The following is a 22,987-nucleotide window of genomic DNA, read 5'->3' as shown; positions in this document are numbered from 1 at the left end:
TGATTAAAAGAAATGAAAAAGAAAAAAAAAAAAGACAAGAAAGGTTAGAAAAGCGAGAGGGAAGAAAAAGACAGACAATGCAGGGCTACTTCATTTTTCACCCAGTGATGGCATGACCGCCTGTACAGCACGATTAATGTCTTATATTGATCAGCCTCAATGAAAAAGAGATTCTTTTAGCAAGAGAAAGGGGACTATTCAGGCGGAAGGAGTGAAGGACATGTTCAGTCCACTAAAAGATCATCTATTTTGATTTAACTTTCATGTGACAGCTGAAGAGGCTATTTTATTTTAGCATTACAACTATGTTATTTCCATGAAGGTAACCAAACTAAAGGACAGATATGTTACCAAGCTCTTCATTTAAAAAAAAAATGCTCAGATGAAGTAGGCTTAATCTGTCCCTGTGGAGATTGTGGTGGCTGTCAGAGTGACTTGTTCTGATGCCCGTCAGAGTGCCTGACAGACCCAGATGTTTAGCCCTGTCCCTGTGATTCTTGCACCTATTAATCCAGCATTTAGTTTTGCTACTAACCTACTTAGCACTGCTTTGTTGACTAGGCTTTTGTTTCACCCTCTGCTTCTACTTTCAAAAGCATCTGCTGACAAGAGGGCATGAAGGAATACACTACGAAGGTAAAAGGAACATTTAAGGCTGTCACGGTATGGTTTAGAGGAGCGTTATTAATCAGAAATATTCAAATATGAGCTGGCAAGCGAGGTCTAGTGTTAAGTTAAAGGAGCTCATTAAAGGCAGGCGACAGCAGAGGGAAACAGCTGAGACCCTTAACTGAGGACAGCATCTCTCTCACCGTCTCTCAGAGGAGTAAGACCTGCCTGCATCGCAGACTCGCTTCAAAGTCTCTGGAGTTCAATTAAATCTGGATTAGTGGTTTGCAGAAGCTGGCTGGGGCTGCAGCCACTGGCCTCTCATCTTTAAACATCCGCACCAGTCACAGGAGGTCAGACCAACCCCAAATTCACCATTTTTTTCATTATTAAGGAAATTGTGTTTTCTAATACAAGTCAGTATCAATTCAATTAATATTATAATAAAAATGAAAAAATCGTAAACAAAATAAAATAAATAAAATCGTAATTTTGTTTTTTTATACAAGGTATCGGAATAAAGACCAAAATGAAAATACCAACAACTCCTAAAAATCTGTTTATTTTTTTGCTTGTTTTTTCAGGCAAATTGAAATGGCTAACTAGCACAAAGAAAAACAGAAAGTTGAATAAGAATACAACGGATTTTTTTCCTTTTTGAAGACCCATAAACATATAAGATTGTATAGTATAAAAATATTTGCAGATATCAGTCAAATTTTGGTCAAATTATATGATGTACATGTGTGACTGAGGCTGAATGCATGTCTTTGGAGCCAAAACACAGACTTCTCAGTGGGTGGATTCTGGGTAAGCACACAACCGCATGATATTTACAACTACAACATAACATAATTAAATGTACTCCCTTTTCTGAGTTGAAATATTTTTTAATTTATGAAAGCGGTCAAACCTGATAGAGAACCCAACAGACATGACGAGATTATATATAAAGACAGAATAAATTCACGTGTGTGTTATATTACTACATCTCTAACTAACATTGCATTTTAACAAGCTCTTTCCATTTACTGGATCAAAATTGAAATTCCTGGTTTCAGGTGTGAATACTTGAAAGTGTAACCTCCCACCCGCAAAAGGGAGTGGCTGATTCATTTCATCTTCCGTTGCACGCTCAGATCTCACATTGGATTGTCAAGAAGATGCCTGGTACTGAACTGATGAAGCTGCTGTCCCTGATTTCATGGACAGATAAGACAGCTGTGGAGGCAGCCAGATATCATATTTTTCCCCAGAAGCATGAATCTTCTGGATTGCTGTAAATAGCGCTCTATGTTCCCAAGATCACTGTCCCCATCAACGGCAGGCTTTCCATTGCAGATGAAAAAGCTGAGTGTGTGACAACCTTTGTGACAAACTGTCGGTGCTGTAATGCTTTAGCCGTTCTGACCATGTCTGGATAAATTACAGTGGTGTGGAGGTTATTGTCTGGGCTGGAGTTATGGCTGCTAAAGCTTCTTCAGTGACATATTAACGGTGAAACTGGCCAGTCAGGTTTAAAGACATGACAATGTTACAGTAGCAAGGAAGGGATGACGGTCTTGTCTCATAACTGCATTTGTCTAAAAATAAAAAACACTAAATGTTAAAAAATATATAAGCAGGAATGAAAATAGAATCAGATTTCTCAAATGGGACATCAGATTGATCAGGATTTAACATGAGTGACAGTTTTATTGATATTCTATTTCAAGCGGAACAATATCCATGGATTCAGCGCTGGCAAATTCCTAGATCAATTCCCGAGCGTCACGCGAGAGGACACAGCCAAACAGGAAACAAAGGAACAGCTCTCGATTGCGAGGCTTTCTCTCCGTCTCTCCCTCCTCCTTTCAACCTGTTTGTGCGTCGAGCTGTGGCCCATTTCTGAAGCACTGTCGTTTGTCTTTGTCAGACGCCCAAAAGAGAGCAGAATGAAGAGGGACATATGAAGAGGGACCGGGTGACTGTGGCTACGGTGTGTAGCGACAAGCGCACACTCAAACACACACACACATGCTCTGTGCCAGTGAAACTTCTCCATAAGCCCTTGTTTTCCATGCCAAGTCATCTTAACTAAACACAGGTAACACCACATGGAGAAATACTGAGATTAAGCGGAATTGAAAATTCCCTGAATTAAAGAAAATAAAAAGGGAGTAATGGTGCAACTATCAGGAATATGGTTCAAGATAGATGATGCTCTCAACTGCCTTCGCTGTTGGGCAGGCTGAGTGTGTGTTTTCGGACTGATAAGCAGCTTGTGTTTAAGAGGAGAGAAGACAATGCTAGTTACCAATGATGCTTATTTGTAAGAGAATATATGAAAATACAGTAAAATAGAAAAAACAAAATTGCAATGTCCTATAAAGAAATGCTTAAATTAACAACATCTGATGAATGGCACATGTATATGTGCAGATACTCTTTGATGCACTGTGCATCCTTAAAACAAAAAAAAAAGGTGATTGAAGTTCAATTTGTTGCCTGTTATTAAGTATTTCCACATGGGTGCCTCAGTTAAAGGATAATGGATGAGGGATTTATTATTACCTTTTGGTCAAATGAAGTGGTGTGGGAGATAAGGTGATGAAATTAATGAGCGGGAGGAAGAGAGGTGATCCATCAACATCAGAATAGAGACATGACACAAGCAGGATTAGTTGAACTTGATAGAATGCATAAAAAACAAAAACTGATCAGCATGTAGAGATGCATATTGCATTTTTCCCCACAAAGAACATCAGCCATGTGCACCTCCAAATGCAAAACACAAAATTACTTTCAAATGCAAACAAAGAATATGCAGATTTTCAAGTCATGTATTAACAAAAATCAAACTGCCCTTTTCTTTTAAGCACCACAAGCACAAAATGAAATCAATGCACGCGCTGTGGCTCCATCAGCGTTGTGCTCCTGTGACCATTTCTCAATTGGCTGACCACAGAATCAAGCAATCTGCAATAAACAGAGTGTCAGTGGACCGAGACACAAACAACACTTTTACGACAACAGCAAATGAAGAAAAAGGTACACACAAACACAAGCTGACATTTAACAGTGTTTTGACACTCATCTATAAATATAACTCTTATAAAAGCCCTTCATGTTTTCCCTATCCCCCCCCACCCACCCTGTGCACACACACACACACGTCTTATCCTCCACTTTCCTCTATCCCATGCTGGTAAACAAGACCTTGTCACCCCCCATCAGTAAATGAGTTCATCGGACTAACGAGCAAGCAAAGGACCCCGACACACTAACAAGGTTCTGTTGCCTATCCGAGCCTCTGGACCAATCAGGACCCTCATCAACACTGACACAAAGCCTCCCCGAGCCCTCTGGAGCCAATTAAGAGAGATTTTGTTTCAGAGATTGAGTGATAGCAAGGGAAAAAAAAAAAAAAAAAAAAGATGGTGGAATGAGCAGGATCAACTGGAAGCTGAGGATGAACATTTTAATTTGAAAGACTTGAGAAGAAGCACGTTTCAGTCAAAGTATATGGCTTATGAGGTGTTTCTGAGGTTGGGCACACCATGAATTGAAGAAGGCGCACAAGACAAAAAAAAAAGCTTTCAGACCATGAGAAGCTGGAACCATATGACATCCAGATAGTGGAGCCACACAACTTAGCTTTCATACTTTAGCAGTTGTCCTCGAGTCTTAGTGTCCAAGCAAGCGTGTCTTTTAGACAACCGCCAATAAGACCGGTGTTGCTTGGCCATGTGTTCTATGATCTTTGCAAGCAAACAGAAATGTGTCAAAGCAAATAAACCCTGTTCGTCCAAATTGATTATCAGGGTTGTCTAAAGTCGCCCCTCGACGCCGCTGTCTCGCAGGTTTTCAATGTAACCCTGCTGCAACAGACCTGACTTGAATAAAATGGATCTAACGGCTTATGAACTTCAACACAATGACTCATTAATTTGAGCCAGATGTATTTCAGCAGGGATACGTCGAAAATCTGCAGGATTGTGGCCCTCATTGTTAGCCATTTAAATATCCGACTCTTACTGAATGTTTCACTATCGGGCAACTTAAAACAGTAGAAAGGGATCATAAAAGAAGTTGCACGACCATGAAATGAGTGAGTCAGCAATGTGCTGAGGACAAACTGCTTCTCATCTATGCTGTCAGCTGATAAACACCATAGATGTGAAGAAAAATGGTTTAAGAAACTTTAGAAAATAGTCTTAAAGTTTTAAGTGACACCATGAGGCTGGAAACCATATACTCAGTTTTACAGGACTGCATGTGTGTCTGCTCTGTCTCACTCAGCTCCCACACCAAGTACTATGCATGCTATCTTTTGGGTCAGCTATACTGAAGCTGACCCAATGTTAAGCTTCTGCTTCTTGTCTCTTTTAGAAGGTTTCTAAGCAGGACAATGTTTCGACTGACTGACTGTGTAGTAACCATGCTCAGTCCATACATTTAAAATATTTGAGATGCTTGCATTTGGCCACATATGAAACCTGTGAGTCTTTGGGATCTAGTAAACTATTAACCTTTTAGTCAAGCAGACGAAGACACTGTGAATTAGCCTTGACCACGTTTTCTTTATCCATCCAAAAAAGCATATACATAATCTAAACTGATCAAACACAACTAATGTAATCATTTACATCAGTGAAGTTCTTAAAAATGATCATCCTGCAATCATCTCATTTCACTTAAATGCAGGGGGGTTTTGGTTTTACACACGAAACGAAATAAGAAATACTGAAGCAAAGCCTATAAATAGCCCAAGTCTATTAAAGTTCTGGTCATTGAGTCAAAAATTCTACATTAAATAGTACCATAACTTCTGGGCTATAAGTCACAACTCTTAACATGATTTGAATCCTGTGACCTAAACAGCACTGTTGCTAATGTCTGGATTTTCATTGGCTAACGATTCACTTTGTGCATCATTGAAAACACACAGAGAAATGCAAATGTTGCAACTTTAAGTTAAATGCGATCGATGTTGCTGTTGAAGAAGGAAATAAAGCTGCTTCATGCTCGGTAAAGTTGTGGCTTAGATTCAGGAGCGCTCTGTAGCCTGGAAATTACTTTGTGTCATTTTCAACATCTAAAAAGCAAATTATCTAGAACCACAAGGCGCCCTGATATGAAAGTTTTTAAAATAACCATTTCTTTTCAAACTGCATCATTTTTCATTGTCTGATCTGTAAGGACAGTGTTTAGTCAAATACTTTTTTCTTACCCTAATACACTCAAAGACATGGCAAGGAGCGACAGAATCTCCCTTCAGCTATGTGTTATAGCCATATTCAGCTATGAACCTTTACATCAACAACTTTCCAGAGTAAGTTCAAATTTCTAAAAACAAATAGATGCATTTCTATTTCAACATACAGTCAAATATATCCATTAAAAGTAAACGTACAAATAAAAGACAACACTGAAAGAAAGGACTGAATATCACACTTCAACAGACTTCAGCACCAGTAGCTCAGACAGTTTACTTCCTCCAATGATTGATAGGCTCAATTGTTCTACTATCATGTAACTAATTCAAGATGTAATCACTGGTCACACATAATGCTCGATTTGACTTGAAGGAAGTAAAACAAACTACAAGGTAAAAAAAATAAATAAAATAAACACAAGCTAAGAAGAACCAACGCTGGAGTGTGAGAGAATTAAAGCTAAATAAACAAGCCCAGCTTGCTGCAAGTGTAGGGTTATGAAGCCTAAAGGCTCAAAGTATTCAACCCCAAACGTCACCCAGCAAGACTTTGCACACCCTGAAGAAAGTCCCCTTTGAAAAGATCTTTGGGGCCACTTAGTCTGAATTTAGACTAATAAGGATTAAACCCCTTTTTGGCCCTCTTCACTATTTGCCAACAGGTTAGCCTTTTTTTCCCCTTTCTTTGTCTGCTTAGCCTTTTTGAAGTGGGGACAAAACGAGAGAGTCGTGTGGATTTAGGAAAATGCTGCAGTGGTTTTTGGGGTTAATTGGAAGAGAAGACTTCAGTCCGTTGACTCATTCAACATTCAGCTCCGGGCAAGAAAATACGAAGACAAAAGCCTTAGGGGGACCCTCACATGTAAAAGATACCATAGTGGCAAACTATTAAACACTAAGCATGGCACCAGGAGTGATTTTCAAAATTGTAGAATTTATATGAAGGGTGAACAATTTTTTGCTTAATTCTTATCTTGTTGTTTATGCTAAAGGTCAGCATTTCCCTTCCACCCATCGCAGCATGGACTAGGGGTCACAAAGGGACTGTTGGTGGCTCAAAGGTGATGGGTAACAAAGGACGGATAACTGAAAGGAAAAGAAGTGTGAAATGCAGGAGACATCCACAAATTGACAAGGATCTCCGAGCTGCATCATCAAACTGGTCCGACTAAAGTCCTAGCTTTCATTTAAAAGTATTAATCTAATTCATTTGATCTTTGCAATGAAACTAAGTGGAAAAACAACATTATTTGATTTGTCAAGCACATCAGTAAACAACGAACACTAAGAAAAAGATGGACATGCACATTCATACTTTTCACTGACACTAAGAAAATTAAGGAGACAGCCCAGAGCCACCACCGAAGCTCTGGAGCTGTTTAAGACTCAAAGCCATTGGTCCTCTGCTGTCCCCATAAGCTACCATAGCAAATATCCGGCAGGTTAAGATCGCTGACCGGCTTCTATCACATTCTCCCCGCTTTCCTTCGGTATTCTATTTTAACCATTTAGAGATGGATGGTCTTTTCTGGGGTTGGTGTGGGGCTTCGCAGGAGTAAATTCTTCTCTAATCCGGCTATTGTCACCAGCTTAAGTGGGTGTGGGGTGAAGTGTACACCCCTCTTGGGGAATTTGGGGTCGGTTGTCCAAAGCAGAGAAAAGGATTGTAGAAAAAATAAAAATATTTTTTTAAAAAAAAGAGAGAGAGAGAGAGAAAGTGGAGACCCTTGAGACTTTGAAGGTGACTCAATTGGAGCTACATGTTTATCAATGGGAGTTTAATAAGTAACCACGTTAGTGTATTTCTGCTCATTCCATCAAGCTTGAAGCCATTTTAATATTGCAGACATGTTTTATTAAACTATCATACTGGCACTTTAATTAGTGGCTTTTGTACATCCTTACTCATTTATCAAGACACTACATGAGCTAGACTGGAACACGAGCAACTCTTTAGCAACACCTGGTTTACAATGTCAAGCTAAATTTCCCATTGTAGGTTATTGCTGAGCAGAAAAGATGCACTTGTTTTCCTCTGGAAACAAGCATTAGAGAGAAGTCACATTAAACCAAAAAAAAAAAAAAAAAAAAAAAAAAGTTCTGAAAGGCAAAAGCTCAACAACCATTTTAAGGAAGCTAAAATACATTCAGGTAGTTTGCAGTCCATGGATATCACCTGTTCAGTTTTCGCCATGATTTCTGTCTAACATGTCTACACATGGTAATTTAGTCCACTGTGGGTTTTAAAATATCTTGTAAGCTTTACAAACTTCAAAAGAAAATAAAAGGTTTACACATCCTACTTTTTCATTTAACTTTGCTTCAGCATTTTCTTTTGCCTGATAGGTTTAATATGCTTGTGATTGCTGGTGTGAAACAAAATTTGCATAAGCCATTAAAAAAAAAAAAAAAAAATTGAAAAGAAAATTTGTGGTGCAACGATAAACATATTTATCCATGAAAATAGCACATAGATGTTTATGATCAAAGTTATTGAACTGTAAAGATTGTCTACATATTAAAAGTACTTTGCATTTTTACTGCATTTCATTTTAAAGCCATCCTCCTTCAGAATGTAGCTCTATTGTGATGATGCACCACAGAAATCAGTCTTGGATGAGTAGATAATCCACAGAATGTACCTATGCCATTGAAACCAGACAGGACGGGTCATTAACCATAATGGATCTGGAGGCGAAAGAACTCACCACAGTGATATTCTGTTCTCTCACACAACATGTCTTGACGTAACACACATCTGTATCGTCATTTTACCTCAGTGAAAAAAAGCAAAGTTGAAATTATCTTGGACTCTTTTTCAGGAATTATTCCCCTTGTTTAATATTAACCCAGATGAGCCATCTTGGCTTTAAGTGAGAATTTAGAAAGGAAGTTCAACAACAGACGTTTACTCACACTGTATGACATATGGGTGTAGTCTTATCATCTGGAATACAGCAGAGAACTCTGCCAAAACAAAACCGCATTTACAATTCCAATTTCCAACATGTGAAGCTGGACATCGATCTTTCAATCAGAGCCATGTGTATCCTGACCTCAGCTGAATAACAGAGGCTTGTGAGAACAGCAGGTACACAGGTGCTGATTGTAATATCAGCGGCCTACCAGGCAGACTGGCATCCGTAAACAGGCCTATCCATCAGGCTGGTGCGTTGCCTTTGACACTTGTGTCAGAGGCAGACGAAGGGAATAAATGATGGAGAGAGGGGATCAATCATGGAAGGGAGGGGAGGCACCTGCCCCCTGACTGGCCCAGTCAAGCCCAGACATGGAGCATGATGGAGGGGCTAGGCTCAGGTGCAAAGAGGGGGCGGGTGCTCTTTGTCTTGAGAGGTTTAGTTAAGTGAGAGCCAGGTCTTGGTCGCAGTGGTCTGTGGTTGTGTTAAGGTCCAAAGTCAGGTCACAAACTGCACATTTGTTTGAGAGACAAGATGGAGGTGGTTGTGCATGTGTGTGTGTGTGTGAGACTAGAAAGGAATTGGAGAAGAAGGCATTAGTCATCATTAGCTGGTGAGATGAGACTATGTCTAATCCTTCTTTATGTAATTACCAATGTGGTAGCAGTCTTTCCCTGACCTGTCCTACCTAGTTACCACTCGTTGTTGAGATTCCTGAGCTGGCTTTGCACAAGATTTATGATATATATCTTGGAAAAGGCAAGGCAGAAAAGGGTTACGAAAAGAGACTATAGACAAAACTTATTTGTAAATGTGCCCGACGTGTAACAAGACACAACGGCATTGACGATAGTGTGCCATCAATCTCTCTTCGGGAAACATTTCGTGTCCACTAGGTGCTGTAATTACTGTATCTGAAAATCAGCGAGGGGGCAAAATAAGGGGACAGAAAGAGAAAGGAGGCCATCCTAACCCATCACTCTACGAGTTGTTGCTGCACTGTGGCCGAGCGATTTATTGACCACCTCAGGAAGCGCTCCGTCAGCGTGGCCCAATAGACTAGAACAGAATTGAGGAGAGACAGAGGGAAGAATCTAAGGAGGGAAGGAGGCCAATATGGATGAGTGAGAGGATCAGTTTTCATGGGCTCATTGATAATGACATACCTGCTTGGGCTGTCTGTAGGTTCTATAGCACACACTACTTATGTTCTAACTGGAAAATCAATAGACTCCTCTCTCAGAGACCCCTATCTGCCATGGCTCTTTGTGATTGGCAGCTCCAGTCGAAGGTCGTCCCTGGTGACCGTGAGGGTTTGCCGAAGCGAGCTGTGGGGGTGAGGGGGATGCAGTTGCAGCAGTTTGACACTTTAGGGAGAGCTTAATAATATGGGACTGGTAGCTACATAATACCAGGGTGGTTTCCTGTGATTGAATGGCCAGCCATTCAGCTGTTAGACCAACCCTGAATAAGTGTCAACGCCCCCCTAATTAGAGTGACCAATGTCTTCTCAGTGGGGTTTTAGCACCTGGTTTTCTAAGTTTCTACTCTGACCTTTGGGATGCACTCATGATTATTCTTTTACTAAACATTTCTGTCATGCTTTCACTGTAAACTTTTTGCAAACACTAACAAGTAGTCCACACGACAGGCTCTTTTGCTCTATAAATGACAGCTTTTGAGGAACAGAGAGACAGTTTGCTGCACTTTGACAACATAAAAGTATTCCACTCCTAATTAAATCATCACTCCTTCGTTGAATTTATCATTCAATAATGCACTAAAGGTAGAGGCATTAGATTGTGTCTCAAGTGGTTCTCATTTAGTAGAAGTAGCTGTGCTAACCTGCAACAAACTTCAAGGACAAAATAGAAAGATAAGCTGTGATAAACACACACACACACACACAAAAGAGTAAAATGGAGAGTGCAGTTCAGCAGGAATTATCTTCATCAAGGGGAATATCTGGGTTATTGTATCATATCAGGGAAGGTGCCAGTCAGTAAAGTGAGTTGATTGTTTGCTTTCTCAGAACAGAAACAACTGTGAGCCACAATCTCGTGAGGTAACATGTGGTTTCCATGCCAACTAGTTTGTATTCACTCCTTATCATGAAAGCCAAAGGGATGCACGCAAACTTTTTTTTTGTTGTTTTAAATTTGTAGAAGTTAAAAAAACAATTATCAGCCTGGTTTCTTAAGTGAACAGATGTCTTTGCAACATCTGATTCTTTTGTACTGTAATTAAATTTCTTGCATTTAGTCACAGAATTAATTTTCCTCAAGAGTTTTGCTCACCAGACTTTCACAGAGTTGTGAAGCCTCCCTCTAGCTGACAAAATATTTGACAAAGGGCCCGGCTAGTCCATCTGTGGCCCAACGTTCTCTCGTAATGTATTGTATTCAACTGAAAATATTCTTAATTTTTAAAAAATAACAAGAATGACTTTATTTACACATCAGTATTTTCAATAACAACTTGGAAAACATCATATGCCAAACACCTTTGTGTAAAACATATAAAAGTAAAGCACAAATGCATTTCAATAGATTTGTTACATATTTTCCAACGTTCGATCTGTTATTACAGCTTTTGGATTCGAGCTTTAGTCATTTTACATCTTTTTCAGCCGCGAGTGGCTTTTTCATTAGGTTGAGCAGTTTGTTGCTTCCACTAAAACGACAAATATACACCAACATATGCCTAATGGTATTTTTGAGTATCAAATGAATCATTTCCTGGTATGAGCATACCACATTCTTAAAGTGCAGAATCCAACGGCGATTTCCTGTCAGAAAACTGAGATTGCAAAAGTCGAATTGCACTAGAGCGATGGGAGGGTTACAGATATTGTCCAATGAGATTTATGCAAATATATCTGCTAACCAATCAGCCGGAGGACAGGGTGGGTTTCACTTCCTCATACATGCAATACTAGCAGTCTCCAGGAGTGTCTCTGCAACTGTAACTCCACATTTAATATTGATGTCTTGTGTCTAAACACAGAGAGGGTGCTGCTTAACACAGACTCGCACACAAGCAAGAACACATCTGCTCTGTGACTTCATCTGGTCTGCTATCTGCAGAGCAGATGCAGAGGCCAGCCAGGCAACTAGCTGCCTGCGATGATTTTCTTTGAGTCACTGTGGAGCTAAGCAGCTGGTTTCATCTGGGTATAGTGGACAGTGACAAAATGTGTGAACAAGAACATCAAAAAAGTACTCTATTGGTTCACATGTCAGTAGATGTTAGTACATATGTATGCGCGCGCGTGCTTGTGTGTGTGTGTGTGTGTGTGTGTGTGTGTGTGTGTGTGTGTGTGTGTATATATATATATATATATATATATATATATACACACACACACTCACACATAAGATTGTGTATGTGTGTCTGTACTTTATGTCCCAAAAGAAATGAGGGCAAGAGGAAAAAAAAAAAAGTTTAAATATGAAAAGGAGAGTTTGCAATTCTTTCTCTTAGCACAAACATGAAAGTTCATATTCAGTGACTTAATTTCGGAGTCTTCCTTTGTGTATTTTAACAGTTTATCCTGCTGATTCATATTTACGATTCAAAAGATAAAAGAAGTAAACTAACTAAATGGCCAGTGAAGTGTAACTTCCCTAAAAACATGCCTTCTGTTACACAAAATGTAACAAAAAACTCAAAATGTCTTCAAAAAAATATTTTTTTTGTTGCATTAACACTGCAAACCACAAAGAAAACTTTGTGTGTTTAGAAAAGGAGATGGAGAAAGGCTGAAAACTAAGAGAAAAGACAAAGATCAGGCATAAAAGGGAAGAAATGAAGGAGTGTGGCTGCTCATGAGCTGGCAGAGATTTGCAAAGCCACGGACAATCATGAGGGGATCACCGTGGAGTCACGCAGGCTTACACCAAAGAAGTCTCTGACAAGCTCCTGAGCCTTTCTCCAATCAGTACAAACAAGAGAGAAACTTTTCAGCTACTACAGATAACTGACTGTTTTCTAGAGAGATATAAAGTAATGGTTGAATGGCTGAGTGGCAATCGGTTAGTTCTTGTCATCGTGTTCATATACACACACACTTATGAGATCACTGAACTATTTGGAGGAAAAAAAAAAAAAAAAAGGAGCCGACAGAGATAAAAAGGTTAAAAGCTCAGCTTCCAACACTGCTCCAGAAGTCTTCTGACCCTGCTTCTGTTTTCCACCATAAAACTGTGGTGGGCAGTTTGCCACATGTGCACACAGGGAAATGTGCATATTGTATACCCAAGGTAATGGCCCTATCCTGAGATATAACTGACTTTTCCACATCAGCTGCCAGCATGGATTTTCTAAAAATCCAATTCACTGTATCCATTTCATTTAACATTATAAAATATACACAGTTGTTCAGGAACAAGTGGTCCAACATGTAGACCAGAACTGAATCATAACATCTTCCAAAAGTGTGACTTTATACTGCCATATATGTCATTAAACCACAGTTAGCATGTCCTTCATAATATTTGGACACTTGCTCTCCAAGTTGTGCAGATTTTTCTCTCTGGAGCCACGAGCCTGATAATAAACAGTCGCCCCAAAATCAAACAGCACAACATTTTTTCTCACTTGTTTCATGTTCTTCTAAAATTCCAAGGCCAGATTAGGATAACGGCTGCTTTCCTCCATCGTGTGTTGACAGAAGAAATGCCAAATTGCATTTTATAATTAATCAAGTTTTGTAAAGCCAGGTGTTAATGGCCTCACTCATCTCTATGTATGTTATTATAATTCTAGAGAGAACATCTTCCTGCACTTTCAAAACCAAGTGCCATAACACATCAGAAATGTTTCCTTGTTGAGGATGACTTGATCTGACACTTCACCTATTCACTGACCCAAAAGTTCATTTAACTGTCCAGGAAGTCAAGATTAACACACACACAATAATAAGCAGGAGGAGGGGGAAGCTCAGTTTGAAATAATCCAAGTAGTCTCCTCACTGCCTTTGTCCGACATAAAACGCATTCCTTTTGCAATGTGAAGCAAAAACAGTAAATGTCAACATTTTTCAGTGATGAACTCATCCTGACAAACAGTCATTTTCACATCAAACTAAACAATATAGTTAGAAAATGCAACCACAACTTTCTTTATTTCCTCAATTCCTCATCTTCATGGAAGGAAAAGGCTTCATGACAAAGTCCAGTATGTGGCAGCTGGGAAAACGGGAGTCATTCATCTTTTCTTTTTTTCTTAATGCATGTGGCTTTTTTCAAACTCCTTTGCGTTGTTGGCTAATTAATATCAGTGAGTAAGTATTTGGAAATCATGACTGAATCACTGTGCTGTTTTATCTAAAATCATTTTGAAACCATTACCAAAGTTTAATATACAGTCATGTCTTTTTTCTCCTTTATTTCATAAGAGTTTAGAAAATTTTGTTTCAAACGTAAAGAAAAAGAAGAAATTAAACGGCAGGAAAAAATTAAACACATGAACTGTTTCACATTATGCGTCTTTAGCAGCCAGACTCAGTCTGGAAAACCCCAAATGAGGCTTTTTGCATTTTCCAAATATTTAACACTAATAATAAGCATCTTTAGTTATTTAATGTGATGAAATGACAATTTTTAAGTCTAAAATTCTTTAAATGAATGACTGAATAAAGTCGAATGACTTGGCTAAATTCTCTGCAGCAGACAACATGTGGAATGTGAAAGGGAGTTAGCAGGCAGCAGTGACGCTGACACAGACTGCATCACATGAAGCTCTCACTGCAGGTTTTTTACTTTCCCACCATTCTTACATGTGCAGGCTAAGTATGTCTCACACCACTGCCCCTTGTCTGTGGAAGGATGTAATGGCTTATTTAGCTCTCCAACATGAAGTTTGCCTGACATGAGGGACTTCAATTACAAACTGGTGAAGACCCCCTGGTTAAATTATTCAGTAGACAAGGTTAATGGCGATAAACCTATGCGGGAAAATTAATGTGTGTGCGTGTGTGTGTGTGTGTGTGTGTTCGCACGCGCATGTGTGTGTCTGTAAAAGAGGATTAGAAAAAGATGCGGTCAAACGTCAATTGAACTCAACACAGTATTTGCTTAAATAAACGCTCAATAAAATGTCAATTTGTTTACTTAAAAAAAAAATCGATGGATAAAATTGTCGGATGAATTTGGTTTAAGTCGATTCTGTAAAGTTTAGCTGCAGGTGCATTTGGCATATTTGATCAAAACGGTGTTAGTCAAACATATTCAGTAGCAATAAATGAATAAATTTCAAAAGATGATAATCTACTAATTGACACGGATGCAGCCAATTCAAAGTGCGTCTCAGAATAAAAAACTAAATAGAGGCGACCTGGTTAGAAAATGTTAAAAAAAAAAAATAAACGAATGACAGCTGCTTTATTCTTTTTTATTTTTGACTGAAAATTAAATAAACAAAGCCAGCTGGCAACACCTTTAGTTCGATGTCTAACAAATGAAAACACACCGAATCAGTAAAAACACAAGTATTCAACACTGAAACGATGCAACTTACGTCCAGAAGCCGTAAGATAAATTAAACTTGCCAGTGAGGGAAACGTGGCCGTGTTTTTAGTTGAAGTACAACAAAATATAAAATCCCTTTTTCCCCAAAAAAGAAAGTAAGTCTAAAAAGACAAAAAGCGATTAAAAGACTGACAGCAGCTCTAAAGTTTATAATTGTAATTTAATCCGAATCCTCAAAACGGACAAGGCGACATTGTGCGTAAAAAACAAACAAAAAAAAACAACAATTGTCCTAAGAAGACATTGCTATACTTTCAGGTGAGAGATTGTACAGATTGTGTGTGTAATCTAAAATGTGTTTTCCTATGTGGACTTGGGAGCAGCGGAGAGCACCGGGCAGCGCCGCGCGCCCAGCAGCCGCTGAGGCGGACTGGAGCTCCGCCGCTGCGCCGTCTCCCTCTGGCTGCTCTGATTGGCTGCCTCCACTGACAGCTCCGCACATGATTGCAGGAGCACAAGCCCCACCCCTTTCACTCTTGTAAAGGAGCCATTCATAAACTACACAAATTCAGCTCAAAGCGGAGTGTGGAGGAAAAGTGAGCGGGGGCTCAGAGGAGAGAATAGCACCTAGACGGGATGAGCGCAGCTCACACACGGTGTTTTTAACCTTTAGCGTCAACAAGCCACGGCACGGATGCTCTCCCAGAAACTGAATATGAATCTTCATAGCTGCACTGGAAGTGCTCATGAGTTGGACTGATATTTAGCAAGCTACTGCGTTGCATCCCTATCCGTTTCCTCCTCCTTAACACTGACGTCCATCCGCTGCATAAAGCAAGGAGAAAGAAAAAAAAACTTTTGATTACACATTTTTCCTGATCGGGAAGCATTTGCCTCTGGCTTTACCGGTAAGCATTGGATCCGTCAACTTACTGCGACTCTCCGGTGTACAGCCCGGACCTCTGCCCAAACATGATTGCGACGCAGGCAAAGCTGGTTTACCAGCTAAATAAATACTACAACGAGAGATGCCAGGCGCGCAAAGCGGCCATTGCGAAGACTATAAGGGAGGTTTGCAAAGTGGTGTCGGATGTCCTGAAAGAAGTGGAAGTGCAGGAGCCCCGTTTTATCAGCTCACTCAGTGAGATAGACGCGCGCTATGAGGGGATGGAGGTCATCTCCCCAAATGAGTTTGAGGTGGTGCTTTACCTCAACCAGATGGGAGTGTTCAACTTTGTGGATGACGGCTCTTTGCCCGGCTGCGCGGTGCTGAAGCTGAGTGATGGCCGGAAAAGGAGCATGTCTCTGTGGGTCGAGTTCATCACCGCCTCGGGCTACCTTTCAGCGAGAAAGATCCGATCTAGGTTTCAGACTCTGGTGGCACAGGCCGTGGATAAATGCAGCTACCGTGACGTGGTAAAGATGGTAGCCGACACCAGCGAGGTGAAACTGCGGATCAGGGAGAGGTATGTGGTGCAGATCACCCCCGCGTTTAAGTGCACTGGGATATGGCCTAGAAGTGCAGCTCAGTGGCCCATGCCCCACATCCCCTGGCCCGGTCCTAACCGGGTCGCAGAAGTCAAAGCAGAGGGTTTTAACCTCCTCTCCAAAGAGTGCTACTCCTTAACGGGGAAGCAGAGCTCAGCAGAGAGCGACGCCTGGGTCCTGCAGTTCAGCGAGGCCGAGAACAGGCTGCTCATGGGCGGCTGCAGGAAGAAGTGTCTGTCCATCCTGAAGACTCTGAGGGACCGTCACCTGGAGCTCCCGGGACAGCCGCTCAACAACTACCACATGAAGACTCTGCTGCTGTACGAGTGCGAGAAACACCCCAGAGAGACGGACTGGGACGAGTCTTGCCTCGGAGACCGACTGAATGGTATCCTGCTGCAACTCATATCCTGTCTGCAGTGCCGCAGATGTCCCCACTACTTCTTGCCAAACTTGGACTTGTTTCAGGGAAAGCCTCACTCAGCCCTGGAGGCTGCTGCGAAGCAAACTTGGAGACTAGCGAGGGAAATCCTCACCAATGCAAAAAGTTTGGACAAATTATAAAAGTGGTTTTTGTCGAGGCAGCGCCAAGAGACATTTTTTGGGATACAATTTAAAAAAAAAAAAAAAAAAAAAGACTATTATTCAAATAGTCTCCGAGAAATGTGAAACAAAAAAAAAAAAAACAACAACAAAAAAAACACACCAGTGACGCAACAATACAGCAACAAACCATGAAAACCTTTTTCCAGAAATGGAGCAATTGGGCCACTGCCACAGAGAAAGTGAAGGTACATTTTCCATAAATGTAATACATTTTGGTTGTCTTCTTTCAATGTTTTCACAAAGTGAAGAAACTTTAATTTAAATATATGCACAAAACCGTTAAGTGAAAGAATAAATTGTAGCGTGCCAAGTTCATTTTTTTTCCATGATGTGACTTCAGAAGAAATGTTAATAAAATGTTGCAAATTAAATTAAAACTTGGCCTCATGTTTTGACGTATTTTGACAGCTGAGATGACTATTAGCTTGTGTTTTGTTGTTGCCAAATGAAGAGCAACAGAGCAGCAATTAAATGCCACAGAGGACAGTAATGTCAGCACTGGAATGATAAGGGGGAGAAAAAAAACGCTTTAGACAAAAATGTAAAATCATAAGTTGTGCTTGGCTAAGTTCAGGACTCGAGTTATTTTTAAATGCAGTGCGTCACGAGCTCAACAGGATTCTCATGTGAATGTAAATCAACACACTAGTGCTCATATGCAGGCCTGCAAACATCCACTTTTCTGTTTTAACAGCCCCAACAGCAGAGGCCTCCAGGAATAAGACCTCAGTCTGATTAATGAATTGATTTTCAATAATGAACTTTAGATCCTGGCACCTCACCTGCCACGTTTATTCTGGTGGATTCTTTTTTTTTTTTCCTTAAAAAATAAATAAATAAATTAATAAAATAAAACAATGTGTAAAAGTAGACAAGCACACCCACTTCAAAACAAATAATTTTATGGAGTTTTATGGTACTCCACCCAACACCACCTGTTGATCAACAGCATTTTATTGTTTATTATTCACCTTCACTTATTGTTCACCTCTTGTTATTTATTTCTAATCAGAATAATCAGAATACATTTAAAAATTCAAAATAAAAACAATTAGTGAGTTTTACTCTAATTAATCAGCGTTTTGTCTAACATATACAAAACATATTTACTAATTTAAAATTAAGTGTAAGATTAATATTTTTTTTAAAAAACAAACAAAAAAACCAAAAACAACTAAATTCACCATGTCGCTAAAAAAAAAAAAAAAAAAGATAGAAGCAGCGGCGGTAAACTGTTTCCCAGATTGAATTAGAAAATACACTGCATGCATGGCGTGAACTCCACATGCATGCATGATTGCTCTTTTTTTCAGATATTTAGACAAAGCTGGAAAAATAACAGTTTCCTTTTATTTCCTTTATTTATTTTTGCTCATTTCGCTTCTGCGTGTGACAATCTGAAATGTGACCAATGGAGCTCGAGCCCCTTACCTTGGGATCGATGGCCTTGAAGCAGGACTCTTCCTCGTCCACCTCGAAGTAGAGTTCCGAGGCGGTGATGGACAGGGTGCCTTTCACCACCACAGCCGGGGCCACGAGCTGAGCGCTGGTGCTCAGGTTTACAGGGCCTGCAGGGCACATACAAGCCGCTCAAAACAACAAGCAGCGCAAGCGTTCAGACGCGCACACACACACACACACACACACACACACACACACACACACACACACACACACACACACACACACACACACACACACACACACACACACACACACAACCAAACACTCAAGGAAGAGTTTTGTTTTTTTGTTTGTTTGTTTTTTTTTTTAGGTTAAAGCTTTTAAAGTTATTTTTAGAACCTAACAAAATATTTTGCTTTAAAGCTTTAGTATTATTAAAAGCTCAACGTTTATCTTTAATATGAATGCTCGATTAATTTAAAATGAGCCTAAATAAGATGACGCAGTACTCGTAGGCCCCTTAAAAACACTACAGACTACAACTTTGAGGCAAACAGCAAATAGTCAGAATCGATTGTCCGTCAGATGCATCGATTGTGTTCTTTTCGGGGATGCTCTTTCATCTCTCATCAATCTTAATTTATGCCAGTATGACAATGGGAGTCCGGCTCAGGGGAGCTGTGGGTGGAAGCTCTGCCCAGCCGGCTCTGCGCACATGACGCATTGTGTTTGCAGATGTGCGCTGCCGAGCTGCGGGCTTGATTTCCCTGAGCACCATGACACTCGTGCAGACGGATGGAATAAACATTTATATTTATATTCATTCCTATGCCTCTCGTGAACCCCGTGAGTAGACATGTTATCCGTGGCCTGAAATAACCGTTTTTTGTTCTCACACACACACACACACACACACACTTCGGTTACACTTGGAGCAGACAGCTGCTTTATAATATGAGCTGAACATCTCCGCAACTTCTATGCATTTTTTTTTTTGTTGTTGTTGTTGTTGTTGAATGAAGCAAAATAACCCCACTAAACAAGGCTTAGTGCTTAATCCTAATGTCGCCCAGATGCATTATTTTAATAGCAGCCTGAGTCTTATTAGAAAACGCGGATTATCCTGCAATCCGATTAGTGAACTGTGTGATATTTAATTAAGACTAGGTTATTTAAATGACATATCAAAAGCAACAACACGATTATTTGGATCAGATTTAGTCCGTGTTAGGTGTCTTATCACGCCAAGAGGCTCAAGGGGAGGGGATCTTAAGGTTTTATTCAAAGCCAGATTGCTTTCTGAACAATAGTCTAATTTTATTGAAGCTGCATGTTGGGTTAAACTGCTATAGTAAAATTTATGCAAACCATTTGGGAAGTTCATTCCCATCGTTTTGCATGTCAGTGAAATAATGTCACACAGAAAAACTGGAGGCAGTGCTGATCAACAAGTAAAGGCATTCATTAAGCCTGGGCCTTAAGAAGTCACATTTCAAATAATCAATATGGAAATATTAGTTACATTTAAGCTCCCATACAAGTCATACAAAAATAAAAACAAAATTTAAAAAAAAAGACAGAAAAAAGTTTATTAAAATGTAATAATCAGTCCCCATTTAACATAAAAAGATTCTGATGCATTGATATTGAAAAAAAAATTAAGTAAAACAACAGCATCCCACTGAAAAAAGATCATTAAGGTGAATTTAAATTAAAGTGATGACATTTCTTTGTTTAGTCTAGACTGCAGAGAAAATGACATGACAGTATGGGGAGGGGCGGGAATTACTGAGGCAAGAGAAGAAGATGAGCTGTTTGGTTACCTGTAAAGTTCTCCAGGTCCTTCTCCTCTAAGGACGACAGAGTGTCGTCGTCTCCGTCAAGTGAAGTCTCACTTTCTGAGTTTTGATTTCCCAGAGTTTGACTCCTGATTGACTGCTTTCCTTTCAGTATATCCTCCTCAGATGCTGGAAAGTGGAAAAAGCCGGCTTATTTTACATTTACTGCAGGATACAGTAGAATGTTGCAGGGGATGTCAGACATGGAGTTTAATTGATTTCATAGTCAAGGAATCAAATGTGTTTGACTTTACTGCACTGCAGAGTTTGATGACACATTCAACAGCAACAAAAATATATTGAATTCAAAAAGTTGATGCAGGAAGATGAATATATTTATAAGTCACACATGTTCAACAGATAAAATCCAAGTATAATAAGTTTAATTTTGAGGATTTATATCATATGATCAAACATTCATAACACAATTTATGGTTTGTTATGATCTCTTTTGTCTTTATTCTATGAATTCAGTTCTGTTTAGTCTTCATGTCTGTCAAAGCTGATTTTCTGGGAAGAAAATTAGCTTTAATACAGTGTTAGCATATTAATAAACCTGTTTTCAACATTGATCAGCTCTGTTTCTAAACCTGAATTCAACATGTAGAGCAGTGCCGACTTCCATTGTTTTTTCGGATTGCAGAGGCATGAGTACAGTGTGGGGGAAATTAAAGATGTGAAAATGTAAGACATAAAATGAGATCATCTTAATCCCAGCTCTTTATGTGTGTCCAGCTTTTAACATGCATTAGAACAAACATCAACGTAAACAAAGATTACCAAGATGAGGGTCTCACACCATTTTGATTTCAACTGGACGTGACTTGAGGTTCCACATGGATTATTTAGGAAAAACGGTAATCTGCAAACATTTACAGAGCCCTGTAGTTCCCAGCAGTTCATGGTAAAGATCCACAGACACAAGCTCACAATACAAAGACTGGCTGGCAGGTCCTTTGTGTTTGTAAACAGAATTTACAACACAGTCTGAGCCTTCTGCTGCTAATCCAACCATTCAGTAGAAGCAACAATGTCTCAGGTGAAAACTGCTGAACACATATCCAGAAGGGTTTTTTACTCATCACTTGAGAGTGAGGGCAGATCAGCTGCACAACCACACCGTGTAGCTACGCTTTGAAACTGTTGAAGGAGCACGGCTAAAAAATCTCTTGTCATGGAAAATATGCAGCTCGCTGATATTTAGAATGGCCTTCCTGTAATTAAACCTCCCCAGAGGATTCTTTAGTTAGCAGCACTGAAATTACTACCAGCTCTCCTAATATGTACCACATGCCATTGTGTTCGTACCAAGCAAGTGGACAAGGGGCTTATTAGATGAGCTTAAAAACAGAACATGGATGGCAGTGCGGCAGTATTAAGACAGTGCCAACATACGACGCTGGAATGCTAAAAATACAACTTATTAAACAAAAACACACACACAGGAAACCGCAGTGTAAAATACACTGAAGTAAAGGCAACACAAACAATGTGCAGTCAGCATTTTGTTTGGCCAAGTCTATTAAAATAACTAAGAACAAGTATCTTGACAGAAGTTGTGTCACTTATCACAGACATAAAAGAAACGTGGATGTAAATGACAGGCTGCTAACTTTTCGGCCTGTCCGTTTATTTATTTTTTCAATTTTCAATCTGACAATCCTGCGGTTTTAATAGAGCTGCTCACGTGTGTGTCTATCGGGGGGGTATGGGGCTAAAGAAGCATAAGAAACACACTAACTTGTGAAACTGTGGTTTAGTTTTAGTGGACACACATTTAGCAGCTGCACCCCATACATCAAAGTGTGAAACCATTTCAAAGGATGCTGATAATGATTCTAAAAAAATGAATGAAAACTTTAAATTTTAAGTAACAATTATCAAACTGGATAACTATTAACTTATATAAATGATAGCCTAATTTAAATATATCACATATACATATTGATCAATTTACAATTCATAAAAGGGAAAAGGATATGTGTATATTTTATATTATACATATATATACATACACACACATATATATACATATATATACACACATATATATATATATACATATACATATATACATATATACATATACACATATACACATATACATATATACATATACACATATATATATATACATATATATATATATATATATATATATATATATATATACACATATACATATATATAATATATATATACACATATACATATATATATATACATATATATATATATATATACACACATACACACATATATATATATATACACACATACACACATATATATATATATACACACAGACACACATATATATATATATACACACATACACACATATATATATATATATACACACATACACACATATATATATATATATACACACATACACACATATATATATATATACACACATACACACATATATATATATATATACACACATATATA

The 22,987-nt window shown here is 39.2% G+C and overlaps 2 protein-coding genes across 2 annotated transcripts in view; one reads left to right on the top strand and one right to left on the bottom strand.

The window, feature by feature from the left end:
• lrba (LPS-responsive vesicle trafficking, beach and anchor containing) overlaps positions 1 to 22,987 on the bottom strand; it is a 181,672-nt gene that overhangs the window by 54,316 nt on the left and 104,369 nt on the right. Inside the window, exons 38-39 of the mRNA XM_079264531.1 lie at positions 20,516 to 20,659; positions 18,720 to 18,856 (exon numbers count right to left, since the gene is read on the bottom strand). Coding sequence (XP_079120657.1) covers positions 18,720 to 18,856; positions 20,516 to 20,659 — 281 coding nt within the window. The remainder of the gene's footprint in view (positions 1 to 18,719; positions 18,857 to 20,515; positions 20,660 to 22,987) is intronic.
• Positions 16,012 to 17,589, top strand: mab21l2 (mab-21-like 2). The gene has a single exon (XM_079264530.1). The coding sequence runs from the start codon at positions 16,167 to 16,169 to the stop codon at positions 17,244 to 17,246; it is 1,080 nt and encodes a 359-aa protein (XP_079120656.1). The 5' UTR covers positions 16,012 to 16,166; the 3' UTR covers positions 17,247 to 17,589.

The sequence above is a fragment of the Telmatherina bonti genome, assembly GCF_933228915.1.
Source record: "Telmatherina bonti genome assembly, chromosome: 3".
Classification (NCBI taxonomy): Eukaryota; Metazoa; Chordata; class Actinopteri; order Atheriniformes; family Telmatherinidae; genus Telmatherina; species Telmatherina bonti.
Note: the sequence above shows the minus strand (reverse complement) of the source record. Positions and strands in the feature narration are given on the sequence as shown.

Excerpts from the sequence above, each read along its gene's own strand:
- mab21l2 (XM_079264530.1), top strand. The coding sequence starts at position 16,167 with ATGATTGCGACGCAGGCAAAGCTGGTTTACCAGCTAAATAAATACTAC.